Here is a 21,579-nt window from a genome sequence, read left to right as displayed (position 1 = left end):
AATAATAGATGTTAGAATTGTTTTGTAAATTTAATGTTATGATATGAAATTCTATAAAAGTACTGGATACTGATTATAGGAATTGGCTGTGCTAATTTGATTGCTTAGTTATAGAAAGAGGTGTCTGGAAATTGTAAAATGTCTTTATTCTGTACTATGCGTTTTATAAAACCCCAAGCAAAATAACTCAAGAAAGTTTTGTCTGTTCTTCAGAGACTAAGCTGAAAAATCAAGTTTACTTGTGATTTATTTGAAGAGGATTCAGGAACAGACTATTTTGTGACAAGAATGGTTTCTCTTTACTTACCTGCATGACTTGAAAGGTGCTGTTCCTTTACATAGGGAGCTGTTACATGTTTCAGTTAGAGCCCAGAGAGACCAAAGGCACTCCATGCATGACCAAATTATTTCAAATTTCTGTATTTATATAGTCACTGGTCTATGAGAGGCTAGAATTCTTTTTAGGAATGTAGAGTAAATCCAGTTAGTTTATTTTTAATCCCCATTGTTCCTTTTTCTCTAATTCTCATAGTTTAAAAAAATAATTAAAAGCAGGCAACATGAGTAAATTCTAAATTTGAACTCAATGGGATGATTCTGTCAGTTAATTTAATAAGAAAGAAACTGAGCTTTTTTTGCATCATGATTCTTTTGTCAACCTATGATAAAACACCTTACATTTTCCTGCAAAGTAAAAAAATTCAAATGAATAATCTCCAATGGTATACGCAACAAATTATTCTGTACTTGTCCTGAAAATAGAAAATGGTAGATAATTTAGCTAAATCTTAAACATAAATTTAAAAATTTATGGACTTAGAACAGTTTTCACTTGCCTACAGAATTTTCATTCCATCTCTCCTTGTCTATTTCATCCTGCTCTGGCCATATTCATTTTCTATTGGCTTCTCATCTGTTCAATCAAAAAAAAAAAGAAGATATTTCTCCTACAGCCAAATATATGTCTTAGTTTTATGCACATTTCATATGATTAGAAGTGACTACTATGCTGTAATTACTTTAAGTTATCGCTTATATTAATAAAAAAAGTAGGTAACCTGAACCAAATCCCAGTTTTACTTTTTTCTCAAGTCCTTATTATTTTTACATTCTAATTATATTGTATACTATATACCAGATTCCCCTCCTCCAAACCAAAAATTCATATGATAATCTAAATAAAGATAATCAAAAAGAAAACTTAACATGTCTGATGGGCTCTTGTCTTTTAGAGTCATGCTGGAACATGCTAATTTTCAAGCCAAAAGTATTCCAGCCTATTGGACAGACTTGACAATTCCTACAGCTTAAATAAGAGTTTAGATAATTATTCAGACCCAACATTAAAAAAGAGTGACAAAATGAATTTATAAGAACACATTAACAATACTCTCTTTTTATTGAAAAGTGTGCATTACTTGTAAAGTGAAACAAAAATCATGCCTTGATTTGTGTAATTTTAATGTGTCAAACTCTTATTAAAGCAAATTATACATTTAACTCTTGCTATCTATTTAATGTTCTTTAATACTAACAAAGATTAAATGCATGCACTGAAGGAAGACTATACATTCTTATGTAGGTGCTCCTCTCATCAGTTAAGAAATAAACCCTATGTTGAAAAATGCATGTATTTGAAGTTTTGACCTAACACAGTGGATTAAGGTTTAGACAATATTTACCTTGCTGCATTTTGATTCAGAAAGGGCCATATGTGAAGATATGATCCTGACCAACTTTACTATGTTTCTATAATGATCTTTCAGCAAACATATTTATATTAAACACAGTGAGATATAAAATAGTTACAAAATAAGCTGCAACTTTATAGCTACCCATTGGTAAAAGTCTGCAGTTAATACATTTGGATAAATAACTCAAGTCAGCAGCAAAGTGGTTAAACATTTGTGATTTGATTTTATCTCAGCTTGGAATGTGGTTGGAGTGTCCCACTTCTAACAACTGTTTGCTAAGTTAAGGCTTTCGTGTTTACACAGTGTTGAATGAAGCAGCCTGGTCACCAGATGTGACTGCTTCCCCAGACTGTCGTTTTTTTCAGTCAGATCACTGTCCTCATGGTCCCAGTTCCAACCTTCTTCCTCAGGACGTCCACCAGCCTTTCCAACCTAAGTTGGGGGTAGGGAGGTGGGAAGGGAAAAAAAAAAAAGAATATAAAAAGTGAAATTAAGATCAGGAATGTTTTGGCTGAAAAAGGACAGTATTTGCCTGTGACCAAGCAGTCCTAGTAGTCATGGTAAGAAACAAAGCATTACTGTAAGTGAGAGACACTGATGCAGAGTGCCAAGTATTTGAGGTTAAAAAAACAGCAAAACCACAAACTTTTTAAACCCAGATCTTCAGATTGCATCAGCTTTCTGAAAAATATAAGACATTCATTTAAATAATTTACCTACTTGCATTAAGGCTGTGGAAGAATCATTACTATGCAATGACAAGATGGCATATTAAATGTAGAGAAGTTTCACACTGATTTTTACCAAAGACATAAATATTTCAATACAGAAATACCATCAATCTCCCACCTGTTACTTAGCTAAATAAGTGACACACTGGTATATCGCACAATTGTTATGTATTAAATTCTTCCCTTTATTTTGTTTTTGGTGGGGAGAGGTCATCAGGTTTATCTATTTTTTAATGGAGGTACTGGGGATTGAACCCACGGTCCTGTGCTCACTTCACTACTGAGCTATACCCTCCCCTAAGTTTCTTCTCTTTAAAGACAGGTATTAGGTGACTAGGTGGGAAAACTTCATGTCTCAGTGGCATGATAATAATTTAAATATGTATAAATGATTTGATGCTAAGAAAATTAGATTTTCTGTACCATGCTTTAAAAGTTTCTATTCCTGAGTAATATAAATAGGCTAGTAATGACTATACATGTTTTTTAGTCAAAGACAAGTGATTTTTTAGTTGATTAAAACTCCCCAATTATACTGAAAATAGAGTCAAAAGTTCAGAAGTCATTCTGTCGTGTTCTTAGGCTACTCTATAGGAGCACGATCACATTCACTGAATCAGTAAGAGCTTTGCTTGACAGAAGATGATGGAATCAGACCATTAATTGTTTTTTTTCCCTTTTATTTTCTTTACTGAAAGCATAAAACCTCAACCAAAAATCTTGCTTGATGTTACACACACAGAAACCTTCCTTACATATGAAAATCACACCCAGCAGTTTTCATACACAATCCTCCCTCCTTAAAGACGGGTGAGCGATACAGTCTAGTCTGCTGCAGCCTGCCTCATTTATATGGATTCATGCATGAGGGTCCTTTGCAAATAAACCCAGCACAGAGCTAGACACTAAAGGCATGAGGGTATTCTTAGTGTCATACATGCCGGTTCAGATGGACTAATCAGCTGCACGCAACACTGAAAACTAGCTTACGTTTATTGAATGATTCTGCATATATTAGTTTGATTAATAGAAAACAGGGATATAAAACAAAATAATTCAGTGCATCAAAAATCTCTTTGAAAAATATAGTGATGATCTTAGAGTAAAAGGCAAATCTTGCCTAAATTTATTACTACAAATTTCTCAAATGTAAACTTTATCTATTATACATCTGTTAAAACAGTTCTAAGCTAGTGATCCAAATACCTGAACTAGAATATTCACTAGACAATTCCCTATATTCACAAATCAGTCTGTATTGTTTGAACTTTCCCTAGTGATAAAAACTAGTGCTATCTTACACACTCTGAGTATTATGAGTCATAGGATTACACAAATCCTTTAAGACAAAGTTTCACTAACCTGAATTGTGGAGGAGGAGGAAGAAAAATGTCAGTATGAAATTTTAAGTGTATTGCTAAAATGTAATAATTACTTGAATTAACTGTTAACAAATGACTCCCGGGAGAAACCTTGATAAGCCATTAATAGAATTTGTTGGTATGTATTGCAAAAAGTAGAAAATATTACTTTTAAGTGGGTTAAATATATCTCTCCCCACAATTTCATTTACACTAATTATCACTATGAATTCCGAATCATCGGAATCCCAAATTACTGAGGGAAGTCTGTGTTGTGCTTCTTTTGGCTTCTCCTTTACAGATGAGCTCATCTTACTTTAGTTTCTTTTTTATACAATAGGATATCTTTCCATTTAGAACTCTGAAATCTTGCTAAAGTAAGAAGTTAGGAGGAAATACTTAAATATGTTTTGCAATGTCTTTACTATATTTCAACAATTACTAGATCAACCACATTCTCAGTTTATCCAGGTTGAATGATTTATGAAAATTTGATCTCAGAAATGAGAAAAATGTTAATTACTTAGTTTTGTAAAAGCTTACTGACTTTTGAAACACAATGAAGCACCTATTCCTTCTTGTAAGGAAAGGAATACACCTGCCAGACATGGGCTGTGCCGACAGGAAGGTAGGTGTGTCTGCCTGTTGAAGCACCTTGCAGGATCTACCTGCAGGCTATTCTTTATTGTCCAAATCAGTAATATCCTTTAAAAAATTACGTAGCTTATTAAAATAGGATCCAACTGCTGTACCTGTTACTTAGCGATAGCTTCCCCTGGGCTTCATGAAATAGGAAAAGGGTTAGAGCTAGGATTTTTCTAAATATGAAGAAACTAAAGCACAGACAAACCAACCCTCATACAAGGTCCCAAGGTAAGACAGTGACAGATATGAGCCTGGATTCCTTGTTCTTAGTTCAAAGCTACTTCCACTAGGGTTTGGGCTACTAGAGAGCTACAGATTTCAGATTAATGTATTATTTGTCTTAATACCTTCATTAAACTGTTTCCTCAAGTTATTAAGCCAAATCGGGTATTTGCTGGTGTATTTCATCTGCCAGTTTAGTAACACATTATAAGAAAGTAAACTGATGACATTGCACATTATTAGGAAATAACAGTTACAATCTATTATTTGCGGTAACACAATTTCTATGTAAACTTGAAAAATATACTTATAGCTGTATTTTAGAGAAATCCTAGTTTTTCCAATTAACATTACTTTCATATTTTCTTTGTGTCTATATAATACGTATATAGTACAATAAAATACATATTTTCCATCAAGCAGATTAACCATGAGTTATTTACCAATTTTCTGAATTGGTTTACTTTATTTTTCACTCTTAATGAATATTGTCATACATTTAGAAAGGCAAATAATATTTAATGAATACTAAGTGCCAGGAATTATGAGAAGCAATTTAGACATATTTAATTTTCATTACAACTACATGGAGTAGATGTTATCTTTAAAAGACAAACCAAAGCTAACTTGATCAGAGCCACACAGCCAGTGAGTTTTGCAGCTGGGATATGATGTAAGATCCAATGACCACATCCCTGATCTCTCCGATGTGCTATATTGCTTCCCAAAATGCTGTGACTTTTAAGGCTTATTTTTGATTTTTTTGTGGGCTTGAATTACTGACTAGATAATATTTTTTGCAAAATGATAGAAAGGAGTGAAAACAAATTCCTTGTCATCAACTGAATTGTACCAAACCAAAATCTCACTCTAGATTCCATTTTTGAGAGCAATTTTTGTATCTGTCAATCTAAGTGTAGAATTCTTACTGGCTGGGCAGTTTTCTCTCTAGAAAAAGCATTCCATTCCTACTGATCAAACACATTTAGTTTAATTTTTTTTTTCCCCAAGGAGAAAGGACTAGGAATTCAAGAGAGATGGATACCCGTCATCTTCCAGTAGAGGAGACAGAAAAGCTATTAAAAGTCGTGCCCTATTTCTACCATGGACAAGATCTAAATGTAGTTTTTCCTTTTACTATTATTGCTGTTCTTCCTCTGCTGGTCTTTTTACTGTTGGTTTATTTTATCACCTTTTCTTAACACTTTTCATACTTCCCTCAAGATGTTATTTGCTCTCTTGATTCCACTTAAATGCTGAGGACTTCCAAATACAGATCTCTCATCCCAAATTCTCCTGAGTTTCAGACTCATATCCAACTGTCTTCAAGACATCTTCTCTTGCCTTTTCCAAGGAGAAAGAATTAGGAATTCAAGAGAGATGGATACCCATCATCCTTCCAGCCCTAGAGGAGACAGAAAAGCGACTGAAAACACTGGCATGAATACAGAAGATGGGGTAGAGAGGAAGACATTGACTCAGTTGCCTGAAACTCACATTAGAGGAATGGCACTGATTAGGAGGAGATAGTAGATACTGAAGAGCAGAGAGTGTGATACAAAAGCTGGATGGTATAAACCTGAAAGAAGGGAGGGTTTTTACATGGATGCAGAAGGTATGAAAGTAGCAAAGGGGAACCAGAGAACTCTCCCTCCTAGTATATATGGTGTGGGGAAAAGACCGATGTCCAGTAGGCTGCTAGGAAATGAGTGCCCTTGATGAATTCAAATTTCAGGTAGAATGTGTGTATGAAACATTCAGTGCAGGAGTTGTGGAAAGATGAGAGGTAGTTACAATGCAAAGAAGGTTCCCGAAGGCAGATTGAAATGAGTTGAGATCAGAGGAATAAAGAAAGAGAAGGAAGGAAACATGGGGGAAGGAGGAAGCACACAGTTGTAAGGAGGAGGACAGGTAATTGATAGGGTGTAGTCACTCCCCCATGCATAAATTGTAACCAATGAAATAAAAGTTCTTGCTCAGTTTTAGACACACTATGTAATGGAAAGATACAGACTGAGATACACAGATGCATAAAAATGCACATATTTACACAGTGCACAAAAGTATCTGTAAGAAATAAGGGAATATCAGTAGAAGAGAGAATAAAATGGAGAAAGAAAAAGAAGAAAGACCATTTACATTTGAAACAGAAGGGAGAAAGAGCTTGTAAGTGAAAAGGCGAATGTAGAAGTAGATGGGAGACTGGGTTGAAAAGTCATGGTGAAGAAAGTGAAAATGGTAGAAAATGGCTAGAATGAGGTGCTGAATAATAACAACACAGTCAAAATTATTTATTTTAATAGGAAATCTGCCTCAGATCTTCCACCCATCTGCCTAGACCTAACCTTTAACTCATTAGACGATTTCCTGTATGAAGTGTTGTCAAAATGTTAACAGAGCTGGCATGTCTTTACTTTATTTTTTTTCTACTTTAACACTTCCAGTCTTTAAATGGTTTTGTACATTAAAATTAATAGACCACTCACATTATTGTTCAGTGTACAGGTTCTCTAGCATATCTAGTGTCTTTAAAAATATTGAGGCTGACATAAAAATCCAGTCTAATCATTAGAAGGCAAAGTGGGACTGACATCTTCCCTGATTCGGACTTTTACTTCTATTTTAATGCTACCATGTTTCACTATTGGCTTATACTAAGTTTTGGTGCAAATGAGTCTACCCACTAGCCTGCTTTGCCTACCAACCCAAGTCTCTCCTATTCTGGACACACATAATTAATATTCCTGTATCAGTTATTCACTGCTGCATAGTGAACCACCCCAAACTCAGTTGCTTAAAACAACAGCTATTTAATTTACTCATGTCAATTTAGACTTGGTGCAGCTGGGCAGTTCTGCTAGCCCTGCCTGGAAGCACACATGCAGCTGCAGTAAACGGGGGCTGGGTGGTCACATGCCTGATGGCTGGTGCTGACTTCTGGCTAGGACTCTCTTCACGTGGTATCTCAATCTCAAGTAGACTAGACCAGATTTATTTACATGGTGAGCACGAGTTAGCAAGAGGGGAATGCTGGCAATACTCTTGCAGCCTTGTTAAGAAGCTGTACAACATCGCTTGGTTTATTTTACTGGTGAGAGGGAATCACAGGCCACCCCAGATTCAAAGGGTGGGGAAGTAGATTCTACCTTTTGACAGGAGCAGCCACAAAAAATTTATGGCTATATTGATCCTAAGTGAAAATTTTACCTTTATCCAAGTCAGATGTCATCTTGGTAAATTTAGCCCATTTTCCTAACAATTAATATCTTTTGATATCCTGAGTTTATCAAACTTGGTTCTTGTACTTATGATAAGCCTACCTTTTATGTTTTAAATTTAGATATTACAAAATGTTAAGAAAAGAACCAAGGGTAAATTACTGACAAAAACTCTCAGAGACAACCCCACAGGGTGGTAATAAGTATTCCTACTCAAGTAGTTATGAATTCTCTGAAGTGTGCAATCATTTCTTGATCTTGTCCACAAAGATATTTTGAGACAAACGACTGCTGAAATCAAGATATAGTAGAGTTCTTCCTCCTTATCTATCAGTTATAGAGGTTAATTCCTGAGATGCAGCTAGACCTGCAAGGCTCAATATATGGTAGCCAGAATCAGCTTGGCTACCAGAGCATACTAAATCTTAGTGGGCGATTTAGTGAGTGACTAGGTGGGTCTACAACAAAGATACCTGGGCTGGCTGTAGGGTGTCATCCAAACAGCACGATTAACTCTTTCAATTAGTGTACCCAAAGGACTTAATTTGAGCTTTTGCAGATATCCAAAAATGTCTAATCTGATGATGTGTGGCACAAAAACCAGAGTTTCTAGGTTGTGACAATGCTTGGCAAATATGGAGTTTTTACAGACCATTGCTTCCTGAAGTTGATATCATGCCTAATATTGTTCCCAGCACATAGTACTTACTCAATTTTAAAATTTAGTTTTAATAGCTGGTCTATCTGTGTTTCAACATGCAAGCTATATTTACTGAAAAACTTCAGTGAAAAGTCCATGACTCACACTATCAAATCCAAGCAATAATTCTAAAATACCAATCTAACAATACTGTGATGGTATTGTGCATTTTGCTTTATGAAAAAAGATGTCATTTCTTTTATTGAACAGGTTTACAGTGAAAAGGGCAGGGACTTATAAATAGATCTTGTTTTTAGAAAACTTTAAGCCTAAAACATTTTTATATTCTTGTTAGCAAGCTCAGTGTTAATAATAGGTTGTGAATGATTTGGACATGGACATAATTTATTTATCCAAAATTGGACATTATAGCAATAATAGTTAAAATAAGATTTCAATTGTAATTATACTAGAGAAAACGAGGGAAAAATTGATACCAGCAGAAATGTAGAAATGTAGAAAGCCAAGGTAATTATCATAAGGCTAAATTACTGAAGGAAAAAGAGAATATAGGACAATTACTTACTGTACAAATTCATTTTTGAAAAAGCATCACAAATACTACATTATAAGTAGATGAACACCACTTTTAAGATTTTCATTATAAAACAAATTTAAAATTTGTCTTTCTTGGGAAGTATCAATGCCAATGGCTAGGGAGATTTTTAAAAATGTCTTCATTGACAAAAGATTGTGTTAAAAATCTTAGCCTAGTTAATATGTCTTTGATCAGTTTACATGAATATGCTATAACAATTAGAATCAACCATTTGTCTCCCTGTTAACCCTCATATCAAGATCTTTGAGATTAATAGAAACCAAAGACTGCATTTAGAAAGGTTCTCTTGCTGTCTACTTGACTTACTGTGCTTAGGTCTCTCCAAAACTTTATGATTGTCATGAGATTTAAATTTCTGTCAGTACTGAAATGTTGGTAAACTGACAGCCTATGTAGGCTGATGCAAAGTGCATGCCTAGGTTTTTAGTACATTCAGTGAAAAAGCCTACCTTCAGCAAAAGCATTGCATTTGGAGCTCTAGTTTTTGACCTAAAAGTTATAAATTCAAATCAACACTGTAAATTAAGCATACATAGTATTCAGAACCTCCAATATCCCAAACACAATATAAAACTCAGGAAACAAAGCTTACAAAATTATTATGGTTCTTGAAATAATTTTGGGCCATGTTTTCCCTACACCTCACAAGAAATGATTCTAGTAATATTTGTTTTGTTTGGGCCAGTCATGGGGCAGAACTGTAAGAGAGGAAGAATTTGTCTTTATTTCTCACAGAGCTTTGCCTAAAACAGCTGGTAATGATAATTATTAACATGGAATTCCAACAATAATAGAAAAATTGAGGAGGGGGAAGAAAAACAAAAAGAAAAACAAAAAATGTTGAGCAGAAATCTACCCAGTGGTACTTCGCTTACTCCCTATCAAGAATCTAGTCCTTTCATATTCTCCTTCCATTGACTCTTAACACTAGCTTTAAAAAAAACCCAACCTTCTGATAATAATATTATTTGATTGAAAAAACAAAGGCTACCAAATGTAACTACATTTTATTATAAACCAAAGCTTTAATCCAAATCTGTGAATCTCTGATAGAGGAATTTCAGGTATCAATTGATAGGTGTTAAAAAAGATATATTTTTGGATTTGCATTCTCTCTTAAATGACACCAAGGATGTGACTATCATCTCTGTCTATATATAAGACTGTCCCTATTTGTTGTCAACTGGTATTTTTGGCTGGATTTACATTTATTAAAAAAAAAAGAAAAACAAAAAATTTGGTATATGCAATCAACAACGGTTTTAAAGCACCATTACTAACCATTTACTAGTTTGTTGATTTCTACCAAAACTTTCAATTTAATCAAATCTAATCCAATTCTTTCCCCAATGTATAAAAAGATATTCTGAGTTATTAGAATACAGGATACAAATAAATAACATAAATAAATTAATCTAGCTCTATAGATGTCATTATATTAAGTATTATTCATTCATTCAGAAGTCTTTCTTAAGTATTTTGTGAATGGCACTTTTAAACAGTTGTGTTCTGGAAAGTTTTTAATGTGTCTATTGTAGATGTACATTACTCGAAGTCTTTTTATAAATATAAAATCCTCTGTAAAGAGGAACCATAACAGAATTCTCAGCCATACCAAGTTATGATATACTGAGCTCAGGCTATACCTTTCACAAATAGTTCTAAGGTTTCAAATACTGTGGACAAGAGGGTGTATTCACAGGAAGTTACTGATAAAGTGGGAATAAACTGTCCTCAGACAGCACAATTTTGGGACATTTTATTTACCCTACTTCCTTTAGCTTCACTTTTAGATGTATATTAACACTAAGAAATTGCTTCCCACTTGAAATTAAGCAATAAACTTGGATTTATCTTTGAGATTAAATAGAACATAGAAAAAACTTGGTACATGTATATTTAAATGTGCTTAGATTAGATATATGACATTATATGACACTCCTTATTCAGTGTCACTAATACCTAAGGTAGACAAGGGAATGATATATTCCAAACATAGACCAACAATCATAGTATCAGTTTAGATGACTAATAAACTTGCAAATTAGACACAGAACAATAAAAAAAATGTAAAACTTGGCATTCTTTCATTTTATTTTACCCCAGTTAAAAATTAAAACATGGAGAAGAATTAAAGCTGTGTTTCCTTCTTTATAGGTTCTCTAAGGTAATTCTACTTCAAGATTTGGATTTTAAATTAATAACTTTGGTATAATTTTACCCAGGGCTTAATGAAGACTTTGTTAGTAAATGAGATATCTAGACAGTCCGCTGGATTCCAAGTGTCTTGGCAGCACAAGTGCAGTTGATATACCATTAGGAGAGTACTTACAGAAGATAATGGAGTTATTCTGCTTAAGCCCCTAACTTAACATGATAAAAGTGATTGAGATAATAGGATGAATTAAGATCAAGTGTCAGTTTTATTGGGCTCTTTCACTCTATCAGGATATTTAAGCCATGTGTAAGATTCCCAAGAAAGCTCAACACCAGTAACAAGCTCATGAACCTCCATGAGGGCAGGGACAATATGTATTTTGTTCGCCACTGTAATCTTGGTAACTAGCAGAACAGACCCTCAAAAGTCAATAGGATATTGTTTACCTGTTTGTGAATAAATATCACACACACATGCACACGTCAAAGGTCTTTGCAGAAGCACATTAAATGATAAAGCAGTTATTTGAAAAGAATAGATTTCTCCTACTTTAAATGCAAGGAGTTTGGGGGCTTGGTGGGAAAATGTTAAATGAAACTCCACCCGTAGGGAGAACTAAGTTAAGGTTATCCTTTCTGTATCAGGAGGAATTTTGTCAATCCAATATTAATGAATTACTAATTCTGAAAACTAGCATCTTCAGCTCTTCTTTATGATTTCCTAACATAGCAGGAGAAAAAATGAGGCATACAAAGAAATAAAATCACCTCCAATGCATCTTCTATGCATATTATGCATCTTCTACGGGAGAAGCATCAGTGTCAAAAACAAGCAAACGCCTGACGATGTAGGAAGAGCAAACTGAAAATAGGTCAATCATTTTAACTATTCCATTCAAAACTCTTGATTTCTAAGAATTGAAACAGGGTATGTTAGTGACATTTTAAAAAAGGATGTAGATTTGGGGAAGTTACTCTTTTTCTGGTTTTTGTGTTCTGCCCTGTTCTGCAGCTTCTAGGATAGTCCTATGAATATTTGCATAAGTTATATCTTAAGGCACACAGAAGACCTTTATTTCATTTAGACTGAAAAAGACTGTTAATTGCATCACTCTTCTATCTAAAATATCATGGTTTCACTATTCTTAGAGTGTTTTTTGTTAAAAATTAAGAGTGATAAGTCATTTTCTTCTTAAATATTGTTTTGAAAACTTCAATTACATTCTCCTAAAAGGCTTTTTCCCCCCCTATGAAGAATTGACCCTTGGTTTCAAGATAAGGATACAGTAAGTAAAAGTTTGAAGTTTAATCTCATTCATGATTATCATTAGATAGCTAGGCATCACTGCTTCTTTCTGGCAGTTTAAAATTATATGGTATTGGACTTAGATATTTTACATATAGTCAAATTTTAAAAATATGAACAAGAGAAATTAATCCTTCCAAAACATCAAAATTTAGCTAAGTAATATAATCACGAAAAGGTAGATTTCTCTGAAAAGTTTATGATGCATACTAGTCACAAAACATACATTATTTAACTAGAATTGTCATCAGAACAACATACTAAAAGAAAATATTATAAAGATCTATATGACATATGTAAAAGAATGAAAGAGGTTTATATTTTCATCTATCTCAAAAAGAGTGTATGCCAAACATATACACATTTTTGGTAATTTATAGATAAGGAATTCTGGATGCATAAAAAAAGCATTTCTGACTGATTTATATTTCTTTCTGATTTCTGATTTTTATATGCCACTTGTTAAGTGTAATTTCCAGTCTTTTAATACCCATTCACTTCACAGTTAATACTTTTCAAGCACCACAGAAGACCTGAAATTAAATCACATGTCTTTCTTTTATGTGTTAGTGACAGTATTAAGGATGAATGGGCTTTATTCGCAGTATCTAGATTATTCACTGGTGATAAGTCAGTGACACAGGGACACATTCACTCTTTCAAGCTGACTGAATACTATTTAGTAAATTGCCCCACGGATCTTAAGTGTGAACTATACTTATGTTCAAATTTACTTACAGTGAGTAACGTATCTGCTGCGATGGACTTTTTATATGATGTCCTTTAGATTTAACAGTATTTGTGGTGCCAACAATATATAAGGATTTTATATTCTAAAAACTACTTTAAATTTGGCACAAATATAATAAAAAGGCCTCATATTTATAATAATTATGTTCTACAGAGTATTACAGGGCAATTTGTAAGGCCAATGAAAACTGTTCTTTTATCTTAGTTGGTAGACCAGTTCCCACCTGGATGTGATGAGCTGTGCCTCAAACCTGCCTTCTGATAAAATTGACAAAATTTCAAGGGTTTTTCAAATATCGTATAAAACATCATACATGAAAATTATCATTTGTTATTTTTCCATAGATTAGTTTAGGTTTGGGGAGCATTTACAGTTTCTAGTATGTGTTTTGTTACCTAAATTTGGTAGAAACACTTCTTTTGAGTAAATAACCTAGGTGGTATTAATGAGTAATTGCTGTAAATCTTTGCTAGTAGCCCATCATTATAATGTGCCTCTTTAAACAAAATAATGACAAAAATTCCTTCTACCTGCTGCTTTCTGCTGCATATACCTGGACTTTTGAATACACACCCACCAGCCTGGTTCAGACAGTTCTCCCCAGTGAGCAGGGAACTGATCTGCCGTTGGCCCAGTAGAGGAGCTACGTGCTGCGTTTTGGTGAACGACTCCTCAAACCACAGCCTTGACGTTTGGCCTATCTTTGAATGGTTGGAGATACAGCTCTTAAGAATAACATTTGGACGTTATTAGCATTAAACTCCCAGACAGAGTTTCATGCTGTGGGAAATAGGGTTATATAATCTAAAGTGCCATCATTCTAAAGACATTTTCATGGGTATTTCTATTATTCCCAGAGAAGAATCCTTAGAAGCCCTTCCTTTCCTTTGCTCTTCAGTTGCTGGAAGCTAATTCTGATGAGTTTTATGCCTGCCATCTGACAGTACTATTCTCAAACTCAGTATTTTTTTCTCATAAGTTTGTAAGTTCAGGCTACACAAAAAGAAAATGAAATTAGCTCTCAGCACTGAACTAAGGACATTCTATTAATGGCACTGTGTTGTTTCTATCTCTTAGGAAGAAAATCTTAAAACAGTGACTACTTCTTTACCTTTCACACCTCTTCAGTCACCATATTGAACTGTTTTTCTCTATAGTGTTTCTGATATAAATCCCTTCCTCTCATTCTCAGTGCTACCAGCCTACACCAGCACTTCGGGTCTATTATTGTACTGTATTACGATGATTGCTTCTTAGCTGGGACTCATCTCTAACATCAACCTGCTGATATTAATCTTCCACAATAGTAAATGGGATTGATGTACTTAAAATGTTATTTCCATCGAGTAACCTTTGCTACTTTCAAAACTCTGTAATGGCTTCATATTCCCTATCTCATAGAATCTAAATGCCTTTGCATACCTCTGAAGGCTCTCAGTAACTCAGCCAGCCCCGCCTGTCTGATGTCATCCCACAGGAACCTCTGCTCCTGCCAGGCTGACCTTTGTACTGCTTCCTCTCATACATTATACTCACATTTGGTCCTCTACTTCATTTGTGCTCTTTCTCTCCTCTTTTACCTTCTCCTTTTTTCTCTCTGCTTATTCGTATCCCACTCACTCTATAGGGCCAAGTTCAAATTCCTTGAGGGCTCCCTTTTCTCTGTATTACCTGCCCTGAACAATGAACAGATATTCAGTACCATTCTATGAAATAATAAAAAAGGGCAAAATATATATAAATGTTACTAGCATTATATACAGATGCAAGATGGCAGACTCTTCAACAATTCCACTTGTAGGAATGAACATTTAGCTACAAGTATGTTCACTGTGGCAGTATCCGGAAATAACTGAATACCAATGCTCTAAAATTCCTGTGGACAAGAGCTGTATAATGCACTTTTCATTTATTTTACCACATTTATTCTACTAAATACATATTACTATCTTTTTTGGTGAGTTTTCTTTCTCTATATTTTGTAATCACAGTAACAGAGATGAAAATAAAATCCAAATCTATTGTTATTGTCCACCTCCCATACTGGTCCATATTTCTCACTACAATTCCCTATCTTCCTAAGAAGAGGTAAAATAGTTTAAATTCCATACAGCAGTCAGACTAACAAGGAACACAAGAAACTTCCTGCATTAGTGTCTACAATGAAATGGCTAGGAGGAAAGGTACTGCCAGCTGTAAAGGAACAAGTTGAAAGAGTTCATCTTACTCATAACTGTTACCTTTTTGCCAAAAAACTTCCATGGGCAGGGCACTTCTAATGCCATGCACATACACTCAAAGACTTAAATCATTCATATGAACCTGTCAAAGTGCTGGTCCACTATTCTGAAATGCTTCCTGAGAACAGAGGATGACTTACTATCCTCAAAGCAAGCTATTAACTCCTGTCTAAACTTTCTCTCTCAATCTCAACTACTGTAGGGTGGCTCTTTGATGGGAAGCACACTCTTGTCTTTTTCATCTTCACATCATTCTGCTCTATTATATGCCAGTGTCTCTGAAGGCTATAAGAAAGCCATATTTAAAGTATAGACATTTTGAATAAAAAGATTCTTACTTCTTGAACTGTAAGAAGTACATCCAGATAAAATTCTAGCTATCACTTCATATCCTTATACACGTAGTTTTTACAATTTATGTCATTCTTATAACAGAAAGTCTTTAAGACACTGTGTTTTATAATTAGAAAGCAAGATGAAGTATTATCTATCTACTATATAAAAGCCAGCACCATATTTCTCTCCTTCCTGTATGACTGAAGAGATTTAAAATCTTCAACAGCATCTCTGTAAATAGCCTAATTGTGCTTCTAATTAATAGAAGCCTTTTCTAACAATTTCAACTACTTTTTAATTCAACAATTCCACTTCCAGGAATTTGTGTTTCCTGTAATAACTGCAGATATGTACAAATATTTAGCTGCAAGTATATTCACTACAGCAGTATTTTAAAACAACTAACTAGTAACAATAATGAATTCATTACGTAAATTATGGTATATCATCCAATAGATGTAAAGCCATTTTATTGAGTAAAATTTATGTATAATGATATAGAAAGTTATTCATAATATATTAAGTGAATCAGGTTATAAAAGTATGTGTACTATATGAAAACTTTTTTAAGTGTCAAGTTGCTTAGCAATATTTAAATTTTTTTCTAAAAATAATATATATTACTTTAGTAATTTGCATATATAGTGGTTTAAAAGCATTTAAAAAATGCTTGGCCTAACAAAACAATATTATTTAATATTTCTCTTTATAAAAATGAAAACATGTACTTAACTACTAAAGTGAACAAGAGGGCGTTTAAAAGAGAAAAATGTAACCTCTTTCTCTTCCCAGTGTCACTTATTTTTTGCTGAACTCTCACAACTTTGGGGATCCAAGAAGGCTGACACAGAGCACAAGGCTTAAAAATTACACGTGGCTATAAAGTATTTTTATTCAATATGTGTATTTTGCAAATTTAAGAATTTTACTTCTCACTAGCTGGAAATTTCCCAGAAAAGTAAATGAAGGGAACATATGGTATACAAAGATGGAAGAACTATTTATTTCACTGTTTTTAACATCATATGTCAAGACCATATAATTTTGCTAATTAACTGTTTACAAGATTTAAAAACATTATTTGAACTGAAAGAGTTTTTTTTATATAGTCAAGGCTGCCTCAGGTACTTTCCTTTAATCTCCCACACCCAAACGAGGCCAATCTAGCAACTAAGCTCAAACCTGTCATTGTGTTTTGATCCTGTTTGTTCTATCCTTGCAGGATATTTGCTTTGGAAGAGGAGATTCATAGCTGAAGAACTATGACTAAATAGTTTATTTGCTAAGATAAACTAACCTGCATTAGTATTAAGGTAAAAAAAAAACTATTACCTACTGGACTACTAATTAATAAAAACAACCCTTTGTTTAAAAGGAAAAAAAGTACACAAAGATCAAGTTTATAAATAGTTCTAATGCTTTGTCTAAATAGACAACCATAAGTAATTATTTTTAAAAACCTCAAATAAGCAACTTAAGAGAAGGCAAGCTGCCTTAGTTTTATAAAATACAACTTAACAAATAAACCTGACATTGTAAAACAAAAAAAAAGTCTGTTGGAAAAAAAGTTTTAAGCAGAAAAATGTTCACTGTACACATAATAAACAGCTCATTTGTTTACTATCCAGAGCTCTTACAAATCAGTCAAAATTAATAGTCAAATACAAAAATGGGAAAAGGTAGTGAACAGGCAGTTCACATAAAAATAAAAATATATTTTAATCAGAAATAAAAATGACTCTACTTATAATTAAAGGAATACATGTTAAAATGAAATATCTCTTCATCTTTCAGATTGGAAGGTTAAAAACTTTGATAATACTAAATATTGGTGAAGCTTAGGGAATAAGCATCCTTATAGATTATTAGTTGTTGATGTAACTTTTTAACAGATCTGGCAATACTTAGAATTAAAAAGACACAATTTTTAACCTTAAGTTTTTCATTTCTAGAAATTTATCCTATAGATCTAGTGAAAGGACTATACAAAAATATGTTTAAAGAAGGCTGTTCATTTGTATCATTGTTTGTAACAGCAAATTTAAAAAAACCCAAATAAGCAAACCCAAAATCTTTTCTCACAGAACTTGTACTCTAGTTTACAAAAGACATATGTATATGGTATTTTTTTTTAAGATTCAAAGTATAATTTTACAATGTTTTGTATTCACTGGGAGTTAGCAATCAATGCTTACACTTTTGAAAGTCTGTAAGGAAGTTGATAATATTTTAAAGACTGAAATTTCAAAAGTTATTTTTTTCTTTAGCACTATTAAGATACACAAGTTCGTCTTTATCTTTCTTGGACACATCGATATAAATTCTTATTCATGATTAGGCAAAATGCTTTGCTTAAAACAGGGATCATATTCACAGAATTGTGGAGAAGTTTTAGGGAGGTCAAAACAACTTACATATGGGCCCCAATGAGAACATGATGTTCTAAAGTAATTTGAATTGCTTCTATAGTTTCTCCTGTTGTTTAGTGGCTCATCCCTCAAAAGCTAGCTGGAGCTTGTAATAAAAGGACGTCTATTCCAGAGAAAACCACGGAGCCCTCTTTCTAAAAAAATATCCTTTATGTGTGGCATTTCACTTTTTCTCTTTACTTAACCAAACTAACAGGTGGTCATGCATCTCACTAAACATAAAACACAACTGACTTGTAAGATTCCAGAAAAATTTTAACAACAATAGAATAAAGTTTGGGGAAAATGCTGAAATATTTAAAAGCTCCCACTTGTGACAAATCCCTCTTAATAAATTCAGCTTAGTTTGTTAAGTTAGTACATCTGATATTACAAAGCAGCATATATATGACAACTACCCCGGCCAGAGGCCTGACAGAAATATTACCTTGGAGAGGTTAACATTTAATAAAGTTATTAAAAATTCTGCTTAAGTCTGTTTATCACTCTTTTGTGATTCTTATACCCCAAAAACTTAAAACAATTTTTGCTATGCTAAAATCTCTTAGAAATACGATGGTAAGAAGCCATTAGGAGTATTCTCTGCTCTTCCCCACTGATCCTCCCAATCACTGAGGGACAGTCAATATACCATCACAGAGGAATGAGTGAGATCTTTCCTTTAAATTGTAATAATTGACATTACAGGCACAAAATAATGCCAAGTCTTCACTGGGTATCCTTTTGTTAATTTATCAGGTTCCAGTTATCTTTTTATGGAAAAGGAGGCTATATTCATAATGCTTTAAAGGACAATTTCAAAATTGAGAATGCTCTGATAAACCCAAAGTAGTTTGCTGCAAACTCATGTTAACAGTAAGACCTGAACAAGGGTGATAATTCATATATTTCACTGCATAAATATTCATATGTTTGATTACAGGGTGCTTCACTGAAGGTGTCACATAATAAAGAGAATATACATCATATTACCTTTATAAAATTTGTAAAGTCTAAATTCTAAAACACACATAGCCCCAAGGGCTTTAAATGAAGGATGTGGATCTGATTAGATTCTGTTATTTCTTTAGTAGGTGAATGAATGTTGTACATATGCTATAGCCTGTTCAATTAAAATAAAAGTTGGGGAGGGCCTTAACCTTAGACTATTTTTCTATGGCATGCTGTAACAAGTAACCAAAACTACTAGCAACATAACCCACAAAATTAATGAAACATATGCTTTTCACTACTATGAAATCTCCCCCAACTGATCTAAGTCTGAGATAAGTATCCTTAAGTGTTCCCATAGTACCACATGCTTCTCCTTTATAATTGCTGTTTACTTGTCAATATCCTTTGCTAGACTGTAAGCTCAGTGATGGTAAGTATTGCTGTCTTTAATTTTATTTACCAGTGATTCCCAGCATCTACCTCAATGCTTGGTGAAGAGTATAATCTTCATCTAAATAATAATTGAAGAGCACAATAAATAAATTTCAAAGAATTTTCTAACCACCGTCACACAATTCATGGTACTCTGAAATGAGTAGACACTACTCATTCAACTTTCATGTTTTCATTATTTAAAGCTCTTTTCATCTTATTTTACCAAAATATTTTAACAGCTGTCCATTCACTGACATTTCTAGTGTAGTAATTGTCATGTTTAGTATTATTTCAACTCATTTTTTTGGTAATCTTTCATTTAATGATTACAATTCTTTGTCCTTTGAAAATAAGCTTCAGTATTTTAAATACTTATATTTGGCAACTTAAATTTTTGCTGAATTTCTACTGCTACTAATTTAAAAATAATACTATGCTTATAATAATTAATAGCATCAATTATCAACAACCAACAGATTGCAAGTACCAATATAGTTGCTACACTTCAGTATATGTTCAAATATTGACTGGTTTTTTTACAGCCACTACAGCTGAGCAGTCCCCCACCCCCATTACTGTATTTTTCTCATTACTAGTAGGGCTTGCTCGAATCTTGAATCAGATTCTCTGATTCTCTGTATTCATTTTTATTTGAAAGAGGTAAAAATCAAATTCTTCCTTCCTTGTTTTTTACACTAGCTAGTGGCATTTTGAATTTTTTTTTGCTTTTTTTAAATGGAAGTACAGTCAATTACAATGTGTCAATCTCTAGTGTATAGCACAATGTCCCAGCCATGAATATACATATATATATTCGTTTTAACATTTTTTTTCCATTAAAGGTTATTACAAGACATTGAACATAGTTCCTTGTGCTATGCAAAAGAACTTTATTTTTAATCTATTTTTATATATAGGTGGCACTTTGAATTTTAAAATTCAAGTTTATAAGTAGGAAGCAAGGCAGAACTGAGAGCACCACGGATAGATTCTGCTAACTGCTCTGTTCATGAGCTATTAAGTTTCTGAATATGCATGACTCTTGGTACTTGGTTTTGGCTCAGGCTTTGGTTTCTTCAGAAGTTTTGACCCTGTCATGATCTTTGGTTTCTTTAGATAGGATCTTGTAGATTTTCAGAGGATTGTGATGGTGTTCTAAGGTCAGGTAGTGGTTGTGCATTTTCCCATAACTGTCACTGCTCATGAAGCAATATGATTCACTGAATGTCTTACAGATCACCAATTATTAGCTATCTAAGGCCCCAAAAATGTAACTTAACCTTTGGAAAAGCTTATGGGAAGCAGCTTCTGACATGGCTCCCAATGCCTGCCTCCTTTTGTGTAATCCACTCCCCAATGGTGTGGACTGGACCCAGTGACTTGTTTCTAATGAACAGAATATAGCAAAAGTGATGGAATGTCACTTCTTTGGATTATGTAACAAAAGACTATGACTTCAATCTGCTAGCTTACTCTCTCTGTCTCTCTCTTGTTCATTCCAATGAAGCCACCTGCCATGTTGTGAGATGCTACATGGAGAGACTCCATATAGCAAGGAACAAAAGAAGACCTTAAGGTCTTGAGTGTGAGAGGAACTAAGCAGCTTTAGTCTAACAGCTTGTGAGAGCTGAGTCCTGACAACCATGGGTCATCTAGAGAGTAGATCCATCCCAGCCTTGTGAGATACCCAGAGCTGGAGGACCCAGCTAAGCTGCACTGAGATTCCTTACCCAAAGAAACTCAAATAATAATACTTTCAAGCTATTAAGTTTTGGGGTAATTTGTTATTGAATGTAAGATAATAAGGCAATACAAACCTCAAAACCAATTTTTTTTGTCCTGAAACAAAAATATAATATAAA

The 21,579-nt window shown here is 33.7% G+C and overlaps 1 protein-coding gene across 4 annotated transcripts in view; it reads right to left on the bottom strand.

Moving 5' to 3' along the window:
* Positions 1-1,366: 1,366 nt before the first annotated feature.
* The window catches only part of MIPOL1 (mirror-image polydactyly 1), a 251,386-nt gene continuing 231,173 nt past the window's right edge, over positions 1,367-21,579 (bottom strand). For all 4 annotated transcript variants that reach the window (XM_031453612.2, XM_031453615.2, XM_031453613.2 and 1 more), the window contains one exon: positions 1,367-2,126. In XM_031453612.2, the coding sequence (XP_031309472.1) occupies positions 2,060-2,126 (67 nt within the window). In that variant the 3' untranslated portion in view covers positions 1,367-2,059. The remainder of the gene's footprint in view (positions 2,127-21,579) is intronic.

This window comes from Camelus dromedarius, chromosome 5, assembly GCF_036321535.1.
Source record: "Camelus dromedarius isolate mCamDro1 chromosome 5, mCamDro1.pat, whole genome shotgun sequence".
Classification (NCBI taxonomy): domain Eukaryota; kingdom Metazoa; phylum Chordata; class Mammalia; order Artiodactyla; family Camelidae; genus Camelus; species Camelus dromedarius.
Note: the sequence above shows the minus strand (reverse complement) of the source record. Positions and strands in the feature narration are given on the sequence as shown.